The 25,599-nt window shown below is 32.8% G+C and overlaps 1 protein-coding gene across 2 annotated transcripts; it reads left to right on the forward strand.

Moving 5' to 3' along the window:
- Positions 1-18,189: 18,189 nt before the first annotated feature.
- LOC112273394 (30-kDa cleavage and polyadenylation specificity factor 30) lies at positions 18,190-23,484 on the forward strand. 2 transcript variants are annotated; one of them, XM_024502110.3, is made up of 10 exons: positions 18,190-18,923; positions 19,357-19,710; positions 19,871-20,033; positions 20,301-20,411; positions 20,618-20,686; positions 20,804-20,890; positions 21,100-21,661; positions 22,099-22,506; positions 22,739-22,927; positions 23,104-23,484. In XM_024502110.3, exons 1-10 carry the CDS (start codon positions 18,568-18,570, stop codon positions 23,106-23,108), a joined length of 2,304 nt encoding a protein of 767 aa, XP_024357878.1. In that variant the 5' UTR covers positions 18,190-18,567; the 3' UTR covers positions 23,109-23,484. The 2 variants fall into 2 exon arrangements, with proteins under 2 accessions (XP_024357878.1, XP_024357877.1); XM_024502109.3 differs by lacking the exon at positions 23,104-23,484 and having other exon boundaries at positions 22,739-23,096.
- Positions 23,485-25,599: the final 2,115 nt, after the last annotated feature.

Raw genomic sequence — 25,599 nt, forward strand, 5'->3', positions numbered from 1 at the left:
GCTGGGTCAAAATTCAAGACTTTTATATGTATTTGAAAAAATCAACATAAATGTAATAAAACAAGAAGTTGAGTTTGTCAACTATCTCTTATTTAATTTTGGTTGTTATAGCATGAACTTTGTCAATCAACGTCGCAAATCTACACAAATAAGTAATCAAGTTCATCAATAAAATGTACATTTTTCTAAACAATAGTCTTAATTTTATGTAAAAATATATACTTCATTTTTAATAATAATTTATAGTATCTTTATATAGCTTATTTTTTATTATGTTATAATATAGTTCAAGTATAAATATGGATTAACATACTTTATGTCAAGAATATGAAGTAAAAGAAGATGCATAAACCTATAAAATTCATGTAAAAAGAAAAGTGACAAAATAGAAATAAAGTATGTATAAAAAGAAATTGAAAAAGCTATTACCAAAAGATAAGAAAACTAGAAACTCTTGAATTTAGATTAGAAGTAAGAAAAGAGTTGATAACAATGAAGAAGGCTTTACTCTTATATTTATATATACTATCTAATTATGAGCTATGTGACAATATTCTATAGGACCACTAATATGTATTGACTTTGCAAGAGACATGCCTTAATTTACAAAGCAAGTTTTTTATATATATACCACATAATTAGCTTGTTCTTCAAGCTACCAAAATGTGTGGCACATGGCCAAATTTTTACCATGTTTCTAACCTAAAAAGTCAATTATAGATACCTATAAAGTCAAAGTAATATCTATGAAGCTTCTATAGAAGATATTATAGAATAATCTATTTTTGCTATTTTTATCTAATTATATAGATAATTATTGGTTTACATGTGTATATTTGTGGCATTACCTTTCCTTTAAGGAATAAGTTCCATGAAAAGCAGTCATCATATGTTGAAGAAATCTAAGATGTGGTAAATTATATTTGCCACATATTTTTATCTTTATTCTCTTTGAAGATGGTTCATAGGACCTCTCAACTATCAATAGTGTTCCATACCAAGGTAAGAAGATTATCCAATTATTTGATCATTATTGAAACCTTCATAACTTCCTTCAAATAATACATTTAGAACACCATCAAGAATTATTCCTACATCTAGTAAAATCACCAAACTTCAAAAGTTCCTTCCAAGGTGGTAATACCAAACACATTGTAACTTGCCATCTATTTAAGGAAGAATATGTTATTCTTAAGAATCTTTATCTCAATTGTATCATCTTGAAGGTTGTGACAATCATAATGTCCCATCTGATAAGTCAACAAATAAAGGTTCTTGAATCAAATTTGCTTGTTATTGATTCTGTATTTTCTTAATATTACAAATATACAAAAATCACAGAAAAAGATAGAAAGTAGAATGCAATCTTCTTTAAACCTTGTTTCTTTTATAACAAAGACTTACTATTCTTCATCTTAATTTTGATGGATATTCTTGATGAAAAGCTTTGATTGCCTTTACTGCATTTATAAGATTATTTATTAGCTTCCATGTACATTCATTAATATCATATCCATGCCAATAGACAAGTTATTTTAATTTATTTTGGTGCCGCCTTGAGTCTAAAACTCCTTCTACTTCAAATTCTTCATTATTATCCACTTCTATAGGAGGAGATGGAGCTTGTCTTTTTCTTGGTATATTTATAGTCTTGTATGATTTAAGAAGAGACACGTCGAAGACAAGATGGATTTTCATTTACTTTGGTAGATGTAATCAATAAGAAATTGGATTGATTTGTCTACAAATAAGAAAAGGTCTAAACCTGCACTAGTCCAACTTATCACAAGGATGAGTAGTCTTGATATCATGACGAAGTAATTATACATTGTAACTAATATTGAATTAAGGTTGTTTCTTTCAATAGGCATTTTCATTGATCTTTTGTTAATCTATAGCTTCTTTTAATTGCACCTTCATTGTTGTATGTAGCTTTGACAAATGATTTATCAAACCTTTCACCATATAATTATTAATTTTTAAAAAGTCAAAAGTATCAAGTCGTATATGGTAACCATAATTGGCAAAGAAAAGTATTTGTTACATAGAAGAATGTATTGTATTATTATAAGAAAACTCTATCAATGGCAAGAGGGTTCTTCAATTGGCTTATTGATAATTGATGGTACAACTTAAGTATTGCTCCAAAACTTGATTTACGTACTTTATCTATCGATCAATTTGAGGATAAAAGGTCAAAGAAATCTTTATGTCTACCTTTAGAATCTTAAAAAGAATTTTCCAAAATCATCATAAAAATTGAGTCCTCTTATTCAATATAATATCTTTCGGCAATCCATGATATTAAGAGATATTGTCAAAGAAAAGCTTGGTAGTTTCTTTACTTGTGATAGATTTTGTGCATGGTACAAAATGTATCATTTTGATGAAATGATATATTATCACAAATATAGAATCACACAATCTTTAGACTAGAAGATCCATAATAAAATCTATAGAAATAAAAGATCATGATTGTTCTAGAATAGATAATGGCTGAAAAAGTCCATAAAGTCAATGCCAAAGAGTTTTTGACCTTGAACAAATATCACATGATTGAACAAAGTCTTTTATAGCCTTCTACATTTGCGATGACAAAAAATCTTTAAATATTGCTCCAAAGTCTTGTTGTATCCAAAATATCTTGTTGCTGAAAAGTTGTGACATAATTAAAGAATACATAAATGTGCTTCGCTTTTTGATATATATAAGTGTCCTTTGAAATAAAGTAGATTTTTCTTGAACTTAAACATAGAAGTATCACAAGACTTAGAAGAAGATTCTTTATATAATGAACAAGAGGATCAAAGGACATACTTGATTGAATTTGTTTGAAAAAAGTTGAATCAACATTTCATATTGATTTCATTGCTCAAAGATGAAATTATTTTAGCTTCAATAAAATTATCTTTTGATGATCAAAAGCTACATTTCTTTCTTTAAATATAAGATAAGAATGTCTAGAAAAAGACATCGGATAAACCTTGTTATTTTTTTTTTAATAATAAGTGATATTGAAATCAAATCTTGACAAAGACATACTCCAACAAGCCTTGTAACGATTCAAAATACAAGCTGATATGAAATATTTAAGATTCTTGTGATTTTTATATATAGTGATTGGACTAGAAGTGCCTTTTTGATAATGATGCCATTCTTGAAAAGAATCTATAATTGTAAGAAGTTCTTCATCATGAATCTCATAGTTAATTTTGACTACTAAAAATTTCCTGAAATGAAATACTATTGAATAAATATTATCATCTATTTTATTTGTAATAATATGATACCCAAAGCAAAGTCAAATACATTTGTTTCAATAAAGAATGCCCTAGAGAAGTCAATGTAATACAAGATTGATGCAAAAACAAAGAATGTCTTTAAAGTTTCAAATATTACTTTTGCTTTTTGATTCCATTGAAGTGTGTCTATAGAAGTCAAATATATAAGTGGAACTACAATTCAAGAGAAGTCCTTGATAAAGATCCAATAGTAGTTTGCAAATTCCAAAAAATATTGAACATCTCAAATGTAATACAACTATATAGTTATACTATAATCAAAACTAAATTTTTAATTAAAATCTAATTATCTTGCTTCAATAATAATTTGAGGTATCCAAACATGGTTTTAATAAAAGCCTCTTAGGTTAGTTATTTATCTTAATAGTTAGTAGATTGAAGATTAATTAGTAATTTAACCTTCTAGACTGTAGAGACTCTTTTACTACCTTAGGAAGACCATAAATTGATAAAATCAAGTTAAAAGAAATAAATAATTATCATACTTGATACTAGGATTAAATTGAAGATAGAATTGGACTAAAAATCCTTAGGATATGTTAGATTGATACTCGGGGGTTGATCATTTGTGAAACAAAGTCAAAATTAAACCTCTAGCTACTAAAATGACTACCTGGGGCAAAATAGGATTTCATTTGAAGATTGAAGATTAGAATTTGAAAGCTATGTTAGAGTTTGCTTCAAAGAAATAAGGTTGGTTTTGGTAGAATTTGGAAAAAATTAATAATTGTTATTGGAAGTCAAGATTTGTATTGGCAATTTGGGATTTATACAATGAAATTAGGGCTAGCACTCTCAACTAGTTCATAAAATTGGTGTCACATCTACAATTCAAATTTTGATAATTCTTGGATAATTAGGTGTTTTAAGTATATGCAAAATTTTGTGGTAATCGAATGGTGAAATTGAAAGATATCTAGGTTTTAATACAAGAACATATCAAAAGTTGGCAATTTGAGATTGGGTAGGATTTTTGTGATATCTAGAGATTTACTAGTTGAATCAAGGTGAAATTTAGCATGGTATTGAAGGACTTGAAGATTGAGGTGTACACCAATTTTGAATTGAAGTTAATAATTGAAGAAGGAGAAATCACTGCTGGAACTTTTGCTTCACCTTTTAAGTTGGCAACCAAGTGGCGTTAGTGCAGTTTTTGGAGGTTTTCTCACAATCTATAAGTTGGATTGGGCTAAACATTCTTGAGCGTATAGAAGACTTTCATTGATAATTCCATACAAAATTTCATATCAAGTAGATAATCAAATTAGAAGTTACAACTTGTCAAAACTCACTAATTAGGATTGGAACTTATAAGAAAAATCAAAATTGCTTAAATATAAAAGTAATAAGATAATAAAGGTTTAAATATAATTGAGGCTACTAAGAAGAGTGTTTTTTAGCACTTTTGAATGAGAATTTGGATTATATTCTTTTCATATGGATGAAATCTATTAAGATTTTTTGGATGTTTGTAAAATACAACCTCACCTTCCACAGCTAGGTGCTTGGTGTATTTCCAAGCAAGACAAAATATAATATGATAAAATTAGTAAATCCAATGTGAAAGCTTGGGGTAGAAGATATTGGATTGTTTTTGTGGTTATTTGGAATTGATGGCAAAGAAGGCAAGAAGGTTGAATTTGGTGTCTTTGATGGAGGTTTCAATGGAGCTGCAAGTGGATTTTCAAGTGGAGGTTCAAGTGGATTTTCTATTGATGAACAAGGTATGTACTTCGATCCAAATATTGCAAAAAATGTTTCAAGAATTTAAATTATTTATGCAATAGCAACCAAAGTATTATAAGCAGTGGTTAATAAGATTGATCAATTTAATAGGAGGGATATTTTCAAATATTTAAGAAGTTATATACAGGAATTAGAATTTAATCATATTTTTGAAAAGGAGATGATTCAATTATTTGAGCTTGCTTCAATACCAAAGATAAGAGAGTATATAAGGTCTATTATGGGACACTTTGAAAGTTCATGAGAGGTATTTTTACATGAATTGAAGGATGAATATTTTTTTAAGGATATTGATCGAGTTATTAAGAAATCATTCTTGAAATGGATTGAACGACGTAACAAAAATTTAAAAGCTATAAAATTATTAAAAAAAATTGAAATTTAATTTTCTCAATTATCAAAAATAGAAAAATTAATATTGGAACCAAACAAGGTTGAATTGTTTCTTTAAGCTAGTGATGGAGAATTACAAGAGAAGTTAGAGATTTTTCATGAAAACAAGGAAGACGATGAAGGATTGACAACAAAATGGAGGACTATTGAAGATGCTATTGGATTACTTGCCAAAAGAGAAAGAAAAAAGAATAGGATTGGTGGTCGAAGAGTAGGACAAGTATCAAAGATTCCAATGCCTACTACATGATTGATTGTACCTATTGTCCAACTTCCATTGGCTATACCAATGAAAGAAGATATGAGACTTAAGGAGATTGTATAAAGGATGCGAGATCTTCAAATCAAACTTATAAGGTTTGAGGAAAAGACTTCTATAATAAGTTCAAAGACTACTTTTAAATAAGATTATATATAAAGATGTATTTGGTGTGATGATGATTCTCATTTTCAAAAAGATTGATTTGAATTTGATGAGATTATACAAGAAGGCATTGTTTATTGGAAAAATGGAAAGCTTGCATTGAAGAATACTGGTGATCTTTTCCAAATCAACTTTGATAAAGGAGGCATGAAAGCATTGTCATACTACATGAAGTCTTACTTAAAAATGCTCCGAGCACCTGGCTGTGGAAGGTAGAATGGAAATTGCAACAACAAAATCTCAATTCTAATAGAACACTAACAATGCTAAATAAGCTTTAATCAAATTCAGAGAAATCTCAAAAGAATTTTAAAGAAATAATAATAAATCTTAAAAAAATATTAGAGTGATTAAAAACATATCTCAAATACATCTCAATTCAATCTTAATTTAATCCTAGTTGAAATCTTACTTCATTCAAACTTTAGGCCAAAAACTAACTAAATCTTAAATCCTAAACAAACTCAAATAAAATCCTAAATCCTAAATCAAATCCTGATCAAATACTAATCGAATCCTAAATCCTAAACCAAATCCTAATCCTAAATCAAATCGTGACCAAACCTTAAACCGTGAACTAAATCTTAATCCTAAATCAAATCTTAACCAAAGTCTAAATCCTAATCCTAAATCAAATCTTAACCAAATTCTAATCCTAATCCTAAATCCTAAGCCAAACTCTAAAAAAATCCTAATCAAATCTTAATCCTAAATCAAATCCTAATCAAATCTTAATCCTAAATCAAATCCTAATCAAATCTTAATCCTAAATCAAATCCTAATCAAATCCTAGTAATTTCTACAACAAAATTAAACCTCAATAACTAATGAATGAATCATCGATCTTAACTCAAATTTTGCATACTTCTTAAAAACTAAGTTGAAAAAAAATACAAATTTTTTGAAAAGAATCGAAATTACCAAATAGATAATAATCTCAAAAACGTACTTGGGTATTAGCCAGTCTCCTTCTCCAACATTGATGCCAATCTCCCATAGCCAATATCTCTCTTTTTTACCATTTGGTTAATCTCAAAATTTTCATATACATAGAAAAATAAGTCTTATATCCTCTCACATAAATTTCACTCCAATCCAATTGGTAGATTGCAAAAAATCTTAAAAACCCTCATTGGACCTAAAATTCTACTTTCTGAGACCTTGACTCACTTAAACCTCAATAATCCTCAATTCAATCATTAGATCGAGCTCAAATTCATAACACATATTGAACACAACTATAACCATTAATCCACAAAATTTCACTTGTAGATCTATTACAAAACTCTTGAAATCACCCAAAATGTAAATCCTATTTTATTTCACAAAACCCAAGTCATCCAAAACAAACCTTAACTTTGTAAAGCTCTTACAAAGTTAATACAAATCCAAATCATCCAAAACTAATGCTCATTGAATCTTTATTAAGTTTATTCTCTAATTTCACTCTTCAATTTGCAAAAGAGTCCTCAAGTTGTCGTAGGTACTTGGTTTTGTGCCTTAGGATCTGATTTCGACCTAGGTTAATAACCGGCCCTCCTCGAGTATCAATATCTAGTTTTTGTAGGTAATTTTTGCTAGAATTTACTCTTAACTTCTTTTTAAAGATGTCTATATCATTTATTTTTCCAATCTACCTTATTTTGCCTTATTTTTGGCCCTACAAAGTAAGTAGAAGCTATTTTTTCTAAAAAGGCAGCATTACTACTAAAATTTTTATTACCTTCCTATCTTTTATCTATATTTTTTTACTTTTTCTTTTAACTTGGCTCTTCTATAATAAGATCCATATTATTATCTTTCACCATATGGTTGTATTACAACACAATAGCATTGATTAAAGATTATATGGCAATACATGAAATTGCAACAATAGAAGCTGTAAGTTATGGAACTAGGGTGGATAATGATGGCAGACAAATTTTTTTTGGAAATGTTCAACGAAGTTGATTTTGGTCTTCTACCATTTCTACAATACAAAATGAGGAGTTGCCACGGAAAGCTTTATTGAAAACTATTACAACAATTTATAGTGCTACGGATTGGGATGATCTTATAGAAGCTTTGTCAATACATGCATATATTATTAAAAGCCAATATAAAGCTTTAATAGAAGAAAAGAAGAGAAGAAATTTTCATGATACATTATTCTTTGATATTCTATCAAAAATATTGGAAGAAAAAATAAAAGAAATGAAAGATAAAGGTAAATTGATAACTTATACACTACTCTCTGATATTGAAGTGGTAATAGATTTAAAGGAAGTGCTTGAGGAACGTATGCTCTATGTTAAGGTTGAGTTTATATTGAAAGAGATTTTAGAAATTGCAAAGAAAGAATTCCATGATGTCATTATTGATAGTATTAAATGAAAGAGGCAATTAATGGGAGAAGTTGGATTAAATCATGCTATTAATGCACACATATATGAGGGTGAAGAAGATGTATTTGATAATTATTACAAACAAGCAACAAGTGAAGGAAGGAGTCATAATCAAAGAATATATTTTGATGATCAAGATAATAAAGATAGAGAGGTTTGAAGTCATTGTACTTGGAAACATTGGATTAGAACAATTATAGAGGCATTAATAAAGGTTGGAGATATAAATAAGCTAGTTGTTACTTTAATTGACTATGGTTTAGAGATAAACTTTATATTTTAGAATCTTTATATTAAGCAAAGGTGGCCAATTGATATAGAGTATGGATGTGCAATATAGGCAACAAATAATATACAAAGTGAGTTATATAGTGCTTGCCTAGATGTGAAAATTTGGATTGGTGATGTTACAATGGAGCAAAATTTCTTTGTTCAAGATACAACGTCTTATCTCCTTATTTTGGGGCAACCATATATTATTGCAACTCGGATAGAAACAAAGGTACTTGATGATGGTTTAGCTTATGCATGAATTTGTAGTAAAGATGAAAAGAAGGCAGTACAATTTTTGATTGTGCCTCTAAATCATGAGCGGAATCAAGACAAATTGAGAGAAAATCTGTTGTCATGGGTTGTTAAAGAATTCAAGGATTTTTTTGGAGGTACCACTATAAAATGAGATTATAGAAGAATAGAAAGAGAAGTACTCTTGTAAGATATAGATGCCTTTGATGGAAGATTTATTGATATTTTTGAAAATAGAAGTATTATATATAAAAAAATTGATGACTTAAAAATGAAAAGATTACTTATATTTTTGAAAAAAATGGACTGAAAGATCCTTTGGAATTGATTGCATCTATTGGATTAGGTAACAATGATAAAGTTATATCAATTCATTCAAGAAAAGTGTATGATATGATTGAATAGTTTCAAAAATCAAAGCTTATAATTGAGATAAAATATAAGATAGTAGATAAGAAGGATAAACCTGTTGCTTGACTCTTATTAAAAGATTCTAAAGAACAAATGAAAGAAGCATCGAGAGAAAGGAGTTTGAGGGATTCAAAGAATATTGGATACAAGTTTATTTTAAGAGACTTTTGAGGAATTAAAGATTGATTCTAATGGTTTTTTATTGCCAAAAAAATTGTTTGCTTCAAAGAGACATTTGCAAAAGAAAGTAGAACATTTGCCTTTGAATCTTATGAAATTAGATGTGTAGATCCAAATATTATAATACCTATGATTATTTTCCGTGTACCACATGTACTTTGGAATTAAAGGCCAATTCTAGTACGAAAGGTACATTTATCAAATTTGGTAGAATTATTAAAAGAAAAGATGAAGTTGAAGATTTTGGAGCCTTCTTTTGCACCATATTCTAGTTGATGGTTTACAATGCTTAAGAAAAATAGATCATTACGATTTATTCAAGATATGCAACCAATGAATGCAGTAACTATCAAGAATATAGAGATTGAATCTATAGTAGATAAATTTGCTGAGGCATTTGCAAGAAGGGTGATCTATTCAAGAGATGATTTATATTCGAGCTATGACCAATTTCAACTTGCAAAAGGAAGTAGAGATATGACAACAATGAGAACACTACTTGAGTTAATTAGAATGTGTACTCTTTTTCAAGGTGCAACTAACTAAGTTACACATATGATGAATGAGATGGATAAGGTATTCAGAGATTTTATTCCTAAGAAGACTATGCATTTTTTAAATGATGTTTCTATAAAGGGATGCAAAGAAAAAGACAAGGATGAAACTTCAGAGAAGAGGGGATGTCACAAGTATGTTACTGATCATATAGAAGATTATAAAAAAATACTGACCTGGCTTGGAAAAGTTCATCTTATATTATCAGGTATAAAATTTATGTTTGGAGTACAAGAAGTTGTGATTGTTGGATATTTATGTGGATTTTATGGAAGAAAACCAAATCCAATTAAGATTGATGTGATTGGAAGAATGAAAGAAGTTTTTAGTTTTTTAAGAGAGGTTTGTAGGTTTTTAGATGCATGTGTATTTTATCATATTTGGATTCTTTATTATGCTTACATAGTGGATCCATTGTATGAACTGCTACACAAAGGCTATCAATTTAAATCGAAAAAAAAATATATTAAAGTAAAGCAAAGCTTAAAGAAATTATTAACATCACCTCTTGTGTTGAAAAAAATTGATTATAAGTGCAATAAATTAGTGATTCTTACAATGGATACTAGTTTGATTGCCATTGGATGGGCTATAGGTCAAGATGATTTAAATAGACACAAATTTGTAGTACAATTTGGAGCTAAGGTTTTAAGTATTTACCGATGTATATATTTACAAGTAAAAAAAGAAATATTGGAAGTTGTTTCAACTATGAAAGCTGAAAAAGATTATTTAATTGGAGCTATGGTAGTAATTGAGATAGATTGATTGTCTTTACTTAGAATGATTATCAATTGTATAATACCAGATATTGCAATGTTGAGATGGATTGCTTATATAAAATCACTAAATCTAGGATTTAGGCATGTTGTAAGAAAAGACAATCCAATAGCAGATATGTTATCTCAAGCAGTATATCATAGAGAAGATGAAATGTTTGAAGCTATTAATGATGTGGGTATGAAATTTTATTTGGTTGCACAATTAAACAAGAAAAATAAGCTATTTCATAAAGAAAATTATGAAGAAGAGTTATTAGATATTGGACATTATTTGAGTACGTTAATCAAGAGTACTAATTGGTCAGTTGAAAAATTTAAATAGATTAGGAAAAAAACATATAAGTTTGTATTACAAGGATGATTTCTATGGAAATAGCCAAAATCAAATATTAAAATGTCATGACGAGTAGTAGGTATTAAGGGAGATCAACAAAGACTACTCAAGGAATTTCATAATAGTCTATGGGCAGGACATAAAGGAATTTGGGCTACTTTTGCTAAATTGAAGGAATGATATTGGTGGAAGAATATGTATCAAGATGTAGCTTCATTTGTAGAATCTTGTATAACTTGTCAAATTTATTCAAATATATGACATTGAGATGTATTACATCTAACATATCCTTTGGCTATTTATTTTAAATGGATTGTGGATTTAATTATTATGCCAATAGGACTATGGAAAATGAGATATTTAGTTTTTTCTTGTGAAGATTTATCAAACCAAGTAGAAGGCAAGGTACTAAGAACAAAGTCCATAGAGGGAATTTCCACATTTTTACTTGAAGATTTTATTTGTTGCTATAGATATGTGGGAAAGATCATTGTAGGTCGTGGAGAATTAGATGCACATGAAGCTCATGAGTTTTTTAAGAGATGTGGGATTAAATTATCATTGACTACTGCTTATAATCCAAAAATGAATACAAAGAGTGAACATGGATATCCACGAATTGTAAAAGCCTTCGTTAAAGCTTACAATGGAAGAGTGAAAGAATGGCCTCGACTTCTACTTTATGCATTATAGATTGATCAAATAACACATAATTGAGTGATAAGATATATGCCAATGGAACTTATGACAAATCAAAAATCAATTATGCCAATTGAAGAACATGTGCCAACTTGGAGTATGCTACCATAGAAAGATGAGCTGACAAAGGACGAATTGATAGCTATTAGAATTTGGCAACTAGAACAACAATCAAAAAATATGGAACTAGCATTAGAAAGGTTAAAAAAAGTAAGGTTAGGGAATAATACTTGATTTGATAAGCAATATTGATTGATGCCCAGAGTAATTGAAGAAGGTGATTGGATACTTGTTTATGACAACAATTTGGATAACCAACATAGTATTTTGCAAAAGTTTTTAAAATATTGATTTGGACCATATGTGGTAGTAATAATTCATGATAATGCTACATATTCATTAGAGGAGTTAGATGATACGAGGTTGAATATACCTATTGCTGAAAAGCAAGTAAAGATTTTTAAAAGACAAGATAGAAAAATCAATATAGAGGATCATACTGAAGATATCAATATTTTTGAAGAAAAAAATTGTTTTGAAGATGATGGTAAAAATAAAAATGAAGGATTTGATGAAAAAAATGAAGAGATGGTGTGATGCTAATTATGGCATATGGTTCATTTGGCGCATGCTAGATGATGCATAAATTAAGAAAGAGTGGATGTTGTGATGTAATATGACTATATAGTGAAACTATAATCAAAAGTAAATTTCTAATTACTATCTAATTATCTTGATTCAATAATAATTTGAAGTATCTAAATTTAGCTTTTATAAAAGCTTCTTAGCTTATTTTCTTATCTTAATTAGTAATTTAACCTTCTAGACTGTAGAGACTCTTTTACTACCTTAGGAAGACCATAAATTGATAAAATCAAGTTAAAAGAAATAAATAATTATCATACTTGATACTAGGATTAAATTGAAGATAGAATTGGACTAAAAATCCTTAGGATATGTTAGATTGATACTCGGGGGTTGATCATTTGTGAAACAAAGTCAAAATTAAACCTCTAGCTACTAAAATGACTACCTGGGGCAAAATAGGATTTCATTTGAAGATTGAAGATTAGAATTTGAAAGCTAGGTTAGAGTTTGCTTCAAAGACATAAGGTTGGTTTTGGTAGAATTTGGAAAAAATTAATAATTGTTATTGGAAGTCAAGATTTGTATTGGCAATTTGGGATTTATACAATGAAATTAGGGCTAGCACTCTCAACTAGTTCATAAAATTGGTGTCACATCTACAATTCAAATTTTGATAATTCTTGGATAATTAGGTGTTTTAAGTATATGCAAAATTTTGTGGTAATCGAATGGTGCAATTGAAAGATATCTAGGTTTTAATACAAGAACATATCAAAAGTTGGCAATTTGAGATTGGGTAGGATTTTTGTGATATCTAGAGATTTACTAGTTGAATCAAGGTGAAATTTAGCATGGTATTGAAGGACTTGAAGATTGAGGTGTACACCAATTTTGAATTGAAGTTAATAATTGAAGAAGGAGAAATCACTGCTGGAACTTTTGCTTCACTTTTTAAGTTGGCAACCAAGTGGCGACAGTGCAGTTTTTGGAGGTTTTCTCACAATCTATAAGTTGGATTGGGCTAAACATTCTTGAGCGTATAGAAGACTTACATCGATAATTCCATACAAAATTTCACATCAAGTAGATAATCAAATTAGAAGTTACAACTTGTCAAAACTCACTAATTAGGATTGGAACTTATAAGAAAAATCAAAATTGCTTAAATATAAAAGTAACAAGGTAATAAATATTTATGTATGATTGAGGCCACTAAAAAGAGTGTTTTTTAGTATTTTTGAATGAGAATTTGGATTATATTCTTTTCATATGGATGAAATCTATTAAGGTTTTTTGGATGTTTGTAAAATACAACCTCACCTTCCACAGCTACGTGTTTGGTGCATTTTCAAGCAAGACAACATATTATACAATCACAATCCTTATTATAGCCGGATAAACTTATTTTTTGATATATTCACTTCTTTGACATTTATACTCTTTATTTTATAATTACATCACTTCTTTGGATAATATCAAGCAATGTACTTAGGTTCTCTACAATATAAGCACAATCCTTTTTGACACCAATGAGTTTTTTTTTGCTTAATAAAAGGTTTGAAACATACCACATCAATTTGCATATTGACTACTTCCAAATGTATGTGTTGAGGAGGGATTGGTGTTGCTACTGAATTATAATAACATTGAGGCCCACTTGTTAGACTCTTAGATCAAAATTTGAAAAGTTGATTGTCGCATTTTATAGCAAAGTCAATTGTTTGACTCAATGTTTGAGGATTAAGTAGATTGAGCATCATTTTTTTTACTTCATATTATAATCCATAGAAAAATTAGATAATAAATGCAACATCATCCTGCTTGATATCAATTGCAAGTTATTAAAATTGTAAAGCATATAATTTTACAGATTGATTGCTTTGTCATAAAATACACATCTTATTGGTTGCAATATAAGTTACATCATGTTTTCTATGCATGGAATAGAACTTTGCTGAAAAAGCCTCTAAATTATCCAATATTGGATCTTATTTTTTTAAGAAAAAATTAAAATCATGATAATGTTGAACTTGAAAGAAATGTACCAATGAATCTAACTTGTGATTCTGGAATTGGATAGTTTTGGGATTGAAGTTCAATCAAAAGTTGTACTTCTTTGATAAATCCTCAAAACTTAGATCTTGTGCCATCAAACTTTTCAAGAAGGGCAACTCTTGATTTTTTAGTACTAGAAGGATGTTCTACTATAAAAAAAGAGGCATGATTGAATACAGATGTTGAAGCTGCTCCAATTATATCTATATCTTCACTTCCTACCATTCTTCTTATTTTTTGTGGTAGTAAACTGAATTAATGCATTGCAAGCATTAACTCCCTCAATTGCTCTTGCATTTGTGCCATTGCACTCTTCATTTCAACTAGCTCTGCCATAATAATACTTAAAAAAAAATATCTAATATTGTTCAAGATGAGGATAAGAGAAGACTTGAAAATAAAGAAAATACTAAGAATAATATTAGTTTAGAAGAGGATAATCTGTAATTTCTAATACGCTTATGTCTTATCAAGAAAAAAAAATAATCTACTCTTAATTAAGAGAAGACAAAGCTCTAATATTATAAGTGTACTCTTGTCAATCTATCAAAGACATGAATTGAAAGAAGATACATAAACTTGTAAAATCCATGTCAAAAAATATATATATATATATATATATATATGAAAAAGAAAATGGAATGGCTATTGCCAAAAGACAAGGAAACTAGAGACTTTTGAATCTAGACTAGAAGTAAGAAAAGAGTTGAGAAGAGTGAAGAGGGCTTCAATCTTACTTCTATATATACTATCTAACTATGAGCTACATGGTGATGTTCTATAGGATCTCTAGTAAGTGTTGACTTTGCAAGATACATGCCTTAGTTTATAAAGGAAGTTTCTTACATGTGGGCCACATAGTTAGCTTGTTCTTCAAGCTACCAATATGTGTGGTACATGGCCAACTTGTTGACCACATTTCTAACCTAAAAAATCAATTATAGACACCTATAAAGTCAAAGCATTGTCTATCTAGCTTCTAATAAGTTTTTATTGATGATATTATAGAATTAACATATTTTTATCTTCTTTTATCTTATCATATAGGTAATTATTGATTTACATGTGTACATCTATGATAATTTATTAATCTTTAAAATAAAGAATAATTAGAAAAAAACTTTGAAATCTTCAACATTGAGATGCCAATTGGTAATCATTTAATATTTATTTAAATCATCTAATTATCATTCTTATAACTTTGAACTATCTCAATCAATAGCAAAAGTTAAATAAAAGATAGTGCATCTAAATCTTGATCCACCACCATGCTAGTGGTGCTCAATGAGTTTATTCAATTCTTCAATTCACTCTTTTAGCTGATTTGTGTATGATATTTATTTAATACAAGGTGCAGATCTTTCTTGAGACCAATAAGGAAAAAATTATAGAAAAGCCGAGCTTTTAATTTATGCTTAGGAATATAGATGGATGCACATCTCTCAAGTTTTGCATAAAGATTGAACTACAATTGCAAGAAAATAAATTAATTAATGTAACGTGAATATAAGTCACGACATCATGGCTTTTCATCTATTATTGTCACAAATTTGGAAATTTGATTAAAAAAAATACAATTTAAAAATCAAATGGACATGAAAATTCAAATAAATATCTATCAATGTAATTTGTTACTTTATATTTGTTGCATTTAAGATTTTATTAAGAATAAAAAACTACCTCAATATTTTATATTCTTAAACTTATGAACAATACTTGGACATTTCATTCTTAGAAGGGCATGAAGGAGGTGCATACAAAATACAAATGTTGATTAATAAAAATTCTTCCTACAAAAGAAAAAAAGTTGGTAGTTTTTTAACCATTAGATCTGATATATAAAATCATCTATAGTTTTGTTACCACCTAAAATACAAAATAGATGTATAATATCAAAAAAATAGTTGCAATAAATAAATAATTAGTAAAACGACTGGAAGAGTTGAAAACATTAGATATGATAAAAAAAAAAATACATGTGACATGTGGCAAAATTTTGAAAATTCCAATGATACGGAAGTTCTATTAATCAATTTTGAAAAATACTCACAAATTGAAAAAATATTTTCTTAGTATTCACAAGTTATTTCCAAAAAATATCCTACAAATTCCTACACATCTAAGAAAATAAATATATTGAACAAAAATGTAGTAATCAATATCTAAAAATTGGAAAAAATAATCAAATCTCACACTTTTATATATACAAAGCATTAATCCACAAATAGATTCAAAATCCGTTATTCAAGCAATATATTATAATAAAATGACTATTAAAGCACGACAATTCACAAGGCTAATAGTCTCCAAATGTCATATCCCTTACAAATTTCTTCAAATTATTATAGAATTGTATATATCCTCCCTCTATCTAGATTAATTTCTTCGAGTTGCACACTGTCCAAAATTCTTTCAACATCTTTTAATTCCTCTAACAACATTTGTTCTTCTTTGTTATAATATAAACTCTCACAAAGATGGACTTTCTTTTTTGTAATGGATCCTCAAATTTCCTTTTTATTTGTGAGCTTGAAGTTGCATATGGCACTCAAATTGTCATTCTACTAGAGTCTATGACATGCTTGAAGCTTTGCCATGGCCGCAAGCAAGCTCATGGCTTGCCATAGTCATATTCATTTTGAATGTAGACCTTGTCAAACACAAGCGCTAATTTGACTAAAGTAAGCACTTTCTCCTATATCAAATAATATGTATACAATAATTTGGATGATGAGGGTGGTTTACAAAATTGAGTTTCTAAAAAAATTATAATAAATTAAGACCTTCAATTGGAATTTTCAAAAAGGTATTTTTTTGTGGATGGAGTAATGAAAAAGCTAGTTCTTGAATAAATATGGAGTTTTTTTAGAAAATATATATATAAATAAATATATAGAAATATTAAATAGATATAATTTTTATTAAATTGACCAATTTAATAAAAACCTAGGTCTATTTAATATTCTTCTATATATATAACTTGGATAAATAGTGGAGAAAGAACATGCATACAAACATGTATATGAAAAAGAATAAATAAAATAAAACATATCTTTTTATGTAAATAATTTATATATTTTATTAATTTTATTATTGTTTTTAGCAATATAGGTTTGCATTAGAAGTTAAGATGGAGGCAATTGGGAGAATTTTTTGTGTAAAATTACTCATCTTCTTAGAATATTTCTATGCTTAATAATTAATATTTTTGCTAGTGTGCATATGTGTGTGTGGATATTTGTATATATATATTAACATATTACACATATGTATTTATTGTAAGTTGGGTCAATATATATTTTTGATATATCAATTGTTTTAATTTACACCATGATAATTTACAGTCAAATTATTCCAAAAAGCATCAGTATTCTTTATGTAGTCTTTATATATTATAAAAAATAACTCAAACATAACATTCAAAACATAAGATACATAGCATTATTTTAAATATTTTATAATTTTGATTAATTTATTTTAAAATCATTGCATCATAAAAAAATACATGTTTTTTTTTAATATTATATATTAGGCAAAAATTGCCATGATATAAAATAAATTTATACTTTTTTATTTAATTACATCATAAAATATATACATGGATAATTCAAAAAACATGCAATAACCAGTTGGATTTATTTAATCATTCATTGTTTTGGGAGAATGTTAAATAGACCCAAGTTTTTACTAAAACACACACAAACGAACGAACGAACGAGAAACCCGAGTTATCATCCATCCAAATGGACGAACGAAGATGAGCGGCTCAATGAGTCGTCGTCGTCGTCGGCATCGTCCATTCTGCTGCTCTACCGCGTTGCGAGGGTAGCTCGATCGAGTTGCTTCGTAGAGGGGTGACTCGCAAGACTCGTGAATTTGTCACGGAGTCGTATGTGATCAGGAAGCGATGCACGCAGCTTCCATCGCTGATCCTCGGAGTTAGCATTGTGTGTAGCGGAGTTTTGCGAGGGTGAAATCAGTTCTCCGGCAGCCCTTTTTTTTTTTTTTTTTTTCTTTTTTTTGCTTTTCAAGCGAGGTGGTGTTGGACATTTAACTAGGGTTTTGCGCTTAAAACTCTTGAAGCGTGGTATTTGTGCGGAGCGACGGCAGGCGCTTTGTTTCTTTCACAGGGTGTAGAGGCAGGAGACGTGGAGGAGCAGCGAATGTGTCGCTGATTGTTTGTGGCACTATGGAGGACGCCGATGGAGGGCTTAGTTTTGACTTTGAGGGCGGATTGGAGGCGGCTGTCGCTGCTGCAGGACCCCCTCAGACGGGTGCTCCTCAGCAGGCGTCGGTGAACAACAACGCACAAGTTCCGTCCTCGCTGGCTGCTCCTAAAAACCAACAAGCGAGGAAGAACTACAGGCAAACAGTGTGCAGACATTGGTTGAGAGGTCTATGTATGAAGGGCGATGCCTGTGGGTTCTTGCACCAATTTGATAAGGCGCGGATGCCTGTGTGTCGGTTTTTTGCCAAGTTTGGAGAGTGCCGCGAGCCGGATTGTATTTACAAGCACACCAATGAAGATATCAAAGAGTGTAACATGTAAGATTATTGTTCATTTTAAAATTATTTTCTGCGGTCCTGATCATCTCTGAGCTATTCACAAGTCTTCTTATACGCCCTTTGAGAATTTTTCAAGATTTTTTTTGTCTTAGTTACAAAAATTAGTCATTATAAGTTACTGTTGCGAAAATGGGTGTAACATGCAAACGACCTGATTATGCATTCATATGTACTAGGTTGACGCTTCGGTGTTTTTTTTTTGTTGTATCATCTTGGTTCCAATATGGGCGTTTCCATAGTTGCGTATGTTTAGAGACCATCGTGTGACATAAAAAAATAGTCATAGTTCTTTGCATAATTCACTAGGTCTCTAAAAATAAATGTGGTCCCTCGATATAAATTGTTGACTATCGATTCGAAACCAAGCATTTGGTGTGCAGGGTACTGATTTTTTTGCAATTGTGTGCAATAGGTATAAGTTGGGGTTTTGCCCGAATGGACCCGATTGTCGCTATCGTCACCAGAAGTTGCCAGGGCCGCCACCATCTGTCGATCAAAACCTTCAAAAGATTCAACATCGGGTTTACGCACCCAATACCAATGGAACCACAACACATCATGGCAAACATACACCTGCTCGTAATTCGGAGGGTGGTCAAACGGGAGGCCGGGCAACTGCTGAGGAGGCGCAACCACCTCGCTCATCCCGCCTCCCTGCACAACTAGTGGCACCTCAGTTACCTCCTGCGTCAGGAATGGCAAATGGACCTATTCCTCCTACCTCCTTTCCATCAATCGCTGCTCCACTGCCGCTCGGGTATTGTAGGTGAGTGGAAATTGAATCCTTAAGCTTTTTTCTCGTATCTGCGCATCCTTGAGTCTCTCTGGGGTTTGTTAAGTGGTGGGTATGGATTGGCTTGAGAATTCTCGAGGTAGCGACAACCGACTAATCATAACCTAAAATGTTTCGACTTCAAAATTTGCAGATACTTTATCGTGAAGAGCAGTAATAGAGAAAACTTGGAGTTATCAGTTGAACGAGGACTCTGGGCCACACATCGTAACAATGAGGCAAAATTAAATGACGCCTTCGACTCGTGTGAGCACGTCATATTCATTTTTTCAGTCAACGAAACTCGACATTTTCAGGTGAGATCGTCTTCCCATAAATGGTGTAAATTCTAATTGACTTTTGCGAAAAAAATGCACACATTGAGGGTCAAGTGTATATATATATATATATATATATATATACATATATATCATCGAGCAGTGTGATGACTATGAACTGAGTTTACAGAATGTGTGCACGATACTTTTCTTGTCTACCTTGAATCAAAGCTTTTTTCTCACTAGGCTAGTGTGAGACGCGTCTTCAAAGCTTGTGCTAATTTTGGATGCACTATTACATGATAGGGTTGCGCGCGAATGATGTCTAAGATAGGAGGCGTTGCAGGTGGAGGAGCCTGGAAGTATGCTCACGGCACTGCAAATTATGGCCGCAACTTCCGCTTGAAGTGGCTGAAGGTTGGGTTTCCATTCAAGATTTTTTTGATCACCTAAGATCATCACCCTTGAGTTGCTATGATGGAGTTCATTTTATCACGAATTGCGATGTTATCATTTATCTTTATTTTGTGAATGTTGCAACAAGTTTTTTGTACTCAAAATGTTTTTCTTGAAAGTACATGCGCGTCGTCTTTTAAAATGTGTCTGGGTTTTTATTTGTGCAGCTGTGTGAACTTTCATTCTACAAGACGCGTCATTTACGGAATTCTTACAATGAGAATATGCCCGTGAAGGTATGTTTAGCTAAAACAAGGTTCTTTCTTAATGCATGAGCGTTTATACTTTGCCTTTCTGGGTTCTCTGTGCTAATCACAGGACCTTAAGCTCTCCTTTGGTTGGTATGGTAACAGATCAGCAGAGATTGTCAAGAGCTGGAACCAAGTGTAGGAGAGCAACTGGCGCTCTTGTTGTACCAAGAGCCTGACTCTGACCTCATGGTAAATTCTACCTTTCTGTACTGCCCATACTTATTTAGTACCTTGACCATTTACCAGCGGCCAAAAAGATCATGATGTATATTTCTCATCGTTGCTTATCTGCGAAATGTTGTTTTAGATTTTATTTGACTTTGAAATAACTCTGTGTGAAGTTGCATCTGTGAATGGCTAATAATCAGGTCTTACATCTGAAATACGTTTTAACGCAGACACTCGCCAAGGAGTCAGAGGAGAAGCGAGAAGATGAAAGAGCACGGGGCGCGCAGGAGCCCGAGCAAGAAGCAGATATAATACCTTTTGAGGACAACGATGAAGATGAACTTGAGGATGATGACAGCGAAGAGGACGACTCTAACAGTCAATCCACGTCTCCAGCAAATGCAGGTCCTGGTGGTCGTGGTCGAGGACCGGGAATCGGACGGGGGCGGGGAATGTGGGGTCCTCAAGGCCCAGGATTTGACGGGATGGGCAGAGGAGGTAGGGGCATGATGAATGGTCCTGGAGGAAGAGGTCTACCCTTCCACCCAGAGATGGGGGGCGAGGGTTTTGGGATGGGCTATGATGGGTATGGAATGGGTCCTGGAGAAGGTTTTATGGGGCCCAGAGATGGATTTATGGGACCGGGAGAAGGATTCATGGGACCTGGTGGTGGGTTCATGGGACCTGGAGGCGGGTTTATGGGTCCCGGTGATCATTTTGGAGGTCTTCCGGGACCTGCTCGAGGTTTCCCTCCGTTTGGGCATCCTGGTGGTCCAGGACCTAATTTCGGAGGTTCGTGACTGCCTAAGCACTCTTCACTTTTTTTTCTGTTCTTTTAATTTTTAAATTCAACCTTTCAGGAGTCTCTTGTACTAAGAATTATATGGTGTTCAAATTGAAGTTTGTTGAATCTTCGATAGATACCCTGATCATCGAATTGGAAGGACTTGGGTGTCAGGCTAATCACTGGATTTAGATCTGCATCATGAATCATGAATCTTGGTTCCTGAAAAGCGATAAGTCCTCTGCTGGTATAAGAACGAAGGTAGAGTTTTGCTCTTGATAGGCTCCATTCAAGAGGGATTTATGCGCCTAAACGAAGTCAATGAAGTTGGTAACAGTCATGTGTAATTGTGGAGTTTTTTTCTTTTCATGTAGATCTGCAATACTTTATGTTGGTTTTTTTTTTTTTTTTTTTTTTTTTTTTCTGACGAAATTGTGCTTAACAGGTCCAGAATTTCCAAATTTTGGTCATATGGACGGTCCTGGTCCTATGGGATTTCCAGGCAGACCACCTCCTCCCAACGGCATGATGATGGGGCCGAATGGACCGGGGATGATGGGGCTACCTCATAGTATGATGGGAGAAGGGCCAATGTTGGGTCCAGACGGTCGTCCACCACCCTTCATCAATGGTCCAGGTGGTCCTCCTATGGGGGGCCGTGGACCTCCCCGAGGGGCAATGAATATGCCTTTCCGCCCACCCTTTGCTGGGAGGGGCGGTCGAGGTCCTGGAGAACAGCCAAAGAGGAGGCGTGGTGATCGCGGTGGGCACAACAAAGGAGGAGCAGGTGGTAATAAAGGCCGTTCCAATCCTTCTGCTTCGACGAATGAAGAAAGCTCTCAGGCTGATGCAGGTAGGATGCATATCTAATCTCCATCCGGCATGACCAGAATTCGTGTCAGTTTTTTCACTTTATCCTAGGACTTTCCTACTATTTCTACCTTAAGTTCTGTTCTTATCTCCTACACACAGACACACACTCACATTTTTTTTCCACGCAACGAAGAGAAATGTTTGGAGTGAAATTGTCTTGTTAGTGTGGTAAAATATCCTTTATCTCTGATCGATATTCGGTTTCGTTTCAGGGCAAAGACAACAGTTGCCTATTGGAGGTTCTGCAAGCTATGCTGACGAAGAAGACAGTGAAAGCGAGGATGAAGCACCTCGAAGGTCGAGACACGGGCAAGCGAAGAAGAGACGGAAGGAGTTGGAAGGTGGGGAGTCTGGTGATCCAAGATGGGACCCGGTAGCCAATCAATGGGAAGTGAATTCAGGTGATCCTGATGAAGCAAATTTATAGAACGCATGTTCTGCTGGGTTTGTGGAGAGTTAGCTTCAACTTTTGGTGACGGATGAGTGAGACTTCTCTTCAAGTATCATCGTACTGAGATTGTGAACGAAAGTACCTGAATTTTCTAAATTCGGGTTGTTCGGCCGCATCACGTGGCAGAATGACAAGCGGGTGTCAACACCAGTCTCGAATGTTCTCTGTGGTGAAGGTCAAGGGCGGTTGGACAACCGAGATCCATGACTTTGGACCCATGACTTCTCCAACACCATGCTACACACTGCATCCCCTTTCTTGAAGCAGAGGCGTTTGAGCTATATGCCGCGTTTCTCCGCCGAAGATTACATATTTTCCTTTGCCGCAGAAGATTTTCTGTTGCTATCTTATGTACAGCAATATCTGCTGTCTTGTATTTTCCTTTTTACTCATCTTCCATTTGCATACTTTCTTACGTGGAAGTAAGAGTTGTTTCCTGGAAACTCTTTGTTCATAGCTTCTAGCCTTGCGGATTAATCTATATCACGTATTGAGTATTCCCATTGATTGATATGAGCCTGGATTGAGATAATGGAACAGAATAAACTTCTAGGAGCTAGCAGGTGAAAAGCACCTGATTTATTAGATCGGATAACTTCTGGGGTGGTTCGAAACTTTTGTTGAAAAAATGGAGGCGATCATGTACCTCAATGCCAGTCTAGTGAGGATAAGCCCAACTTGTCCACACCAAGTATAGTGAGGATAGTTCACACTGAACATTTTGTCAGCTCAGAGACCCTACACAGAGAAGACCTCGGGATGCAGCATCCGAAGTCATCGATTAATTTCAAATTTAGGACACTGAGGCTGTTCCGAGGCTGTTCCGAGGCTGTTCCATATGGCCTGTAAGTCTTAAATTGTCACCTAGAGCTAGAATCGAGTGACAAAATTCTACACCACAAGATGGATAAAGTGTACGATATGACCCTCTTCATTCTCTCCGCGCTAATTATAGTGTTCCTTGTAGCGTACTGTGGTTTAGACTCGATGGTGAGCTAGCAACTTGCCTTTACAGATAGGGCAGAGCTTCGCCAACGGAGCCGCAATAACTACGCGATTAAATGGCACAGAAGAATACCACTAGTCATGATTAGGTATTTGGTTAGAGCTATATTTAGTGCTTTCTTTCTAAATACAAGTATAATGCGGGGTCCCTTTGATAAGACATGTAGGCAAATGAGGATTTGCGAAGCACGTATTCACAAGGTTTCCCGACATGGTTGTTGTTGTTGTTGTTATAATATTAACCTTTCCCATCTTTCAAAAGTGAATTTTCTGTCTATCCATTTATTCTCAACAAAATTGTCATACTAAAACACACACAGCTTTTTATCAGTATGCAGCCCAAAAAGCAAAGTGCGATCACACTCCAGATTGCTTCAAAACATTTTGGAATGTACACTTGTCTTAGTGCAATTTAGTTTCATTTGCTTGTTTGTATATTAATGGACACGGAATGAGAATCCTGCAAAATCTACATAAATTAGGGTTGAGGAGTGCGCAACAACATGAATCCCATGGTGGATTGCTGGCAATTCAGCTACAGGGGGGGTTGAGCTCAGAGGGACTGAGCAGGGCGACGAAATGCGGTGACGCCATCACCCCTCGCGCTGAGCCTCGCTCCAGAGAAGAGAGAGCTCTCGCATGCGCCATGTGCGTACTTCGCGAGGGGCAGGCTAAATAGGAGCACAACCCAGATGCATTCTCTGACATCCAGGCTATCGCTCACTCTAAATATAAACCTTGGCTGGGGCTCAAGCGTGGTCTCGGGCTCAGGATTCCCACACAGTTACGTCATCTGGGGGGGGAGGCAGGTGGGCATAGCTCGGGAGCTAGTTTCGCATTCACAGCAACCCAAATCCTCTGACATAACGCGTGGGGTCCGCAATGCGAGGGGCTGCTCTTCGGGGACTATCACATGGAACAGCCAAAGGCGAAGATCGTCAGCTTTCCACGCCTACTCATATTTTTATTTATTTTTATATATAATTTGATTTCGGGTGGCGCCTTGGAATCGAAATCGTGGAATCGCAGTCCACTGCCTTAGCTTCCAGTTTTGGATGTTTGTCCACCAGTGAGGCAGTGGGGGTGTCAGTGCCAATTCGCGGAGGGAAATTGGGGTGTGAGGAAACATGGCGCACACGTGAAGATAATGAAAGTCTCTCGAGGCACGAAGAAGATGAAGACACTTCAACCCACAACAGCGAGCAACCGAGCAAGCAGGGGAAAGGAATAGGCGAAGAAAAGGCGAATGAAAAAGGCAAAGGAGAAGGCAAAGAGTGGCATTGGAAAAAGTCATGTGAATTCATTCCATTGTCAATATTTCTGCATACAATAAAATAAAATAACATATTTTAGATATTATATTTTTATCATTAATATAATTATTCTAAACTTGTAATTCAAAAAATAAAATAAAAACACATGTAAGTTTTAAGATAAAAAGAAACAGTATGCACTCCAATACGAAGGCTTTACCATGTAACATTATATACTATGTGCTGTCTATGCTGAAATGCCTGGTTGTATCTCATTATTCATAAATTATAATTTTTACATAACGAACTTAAAACAATGACATAAAAGAAAAACCAATATCAAAAACTAAACAATTGACAAGAC

The sequence above is a fragment of the Physcomitrium patens genome, chromosome 20, assembly GCF_059467195.1.
Source record: "Physcomitrium patens ecotype Gransden chromosome 20, ASM5946719v1, whole genome shotgun sequence".
In the NCBI taxonomy this organism is placed as follows: domain Eukaryota; kingdom Viridiplantae; phylum Streptophyta; class Bryopsida; order Funariales; family Funariaceae; genus Physcomitrium; species Physcomitrium patens.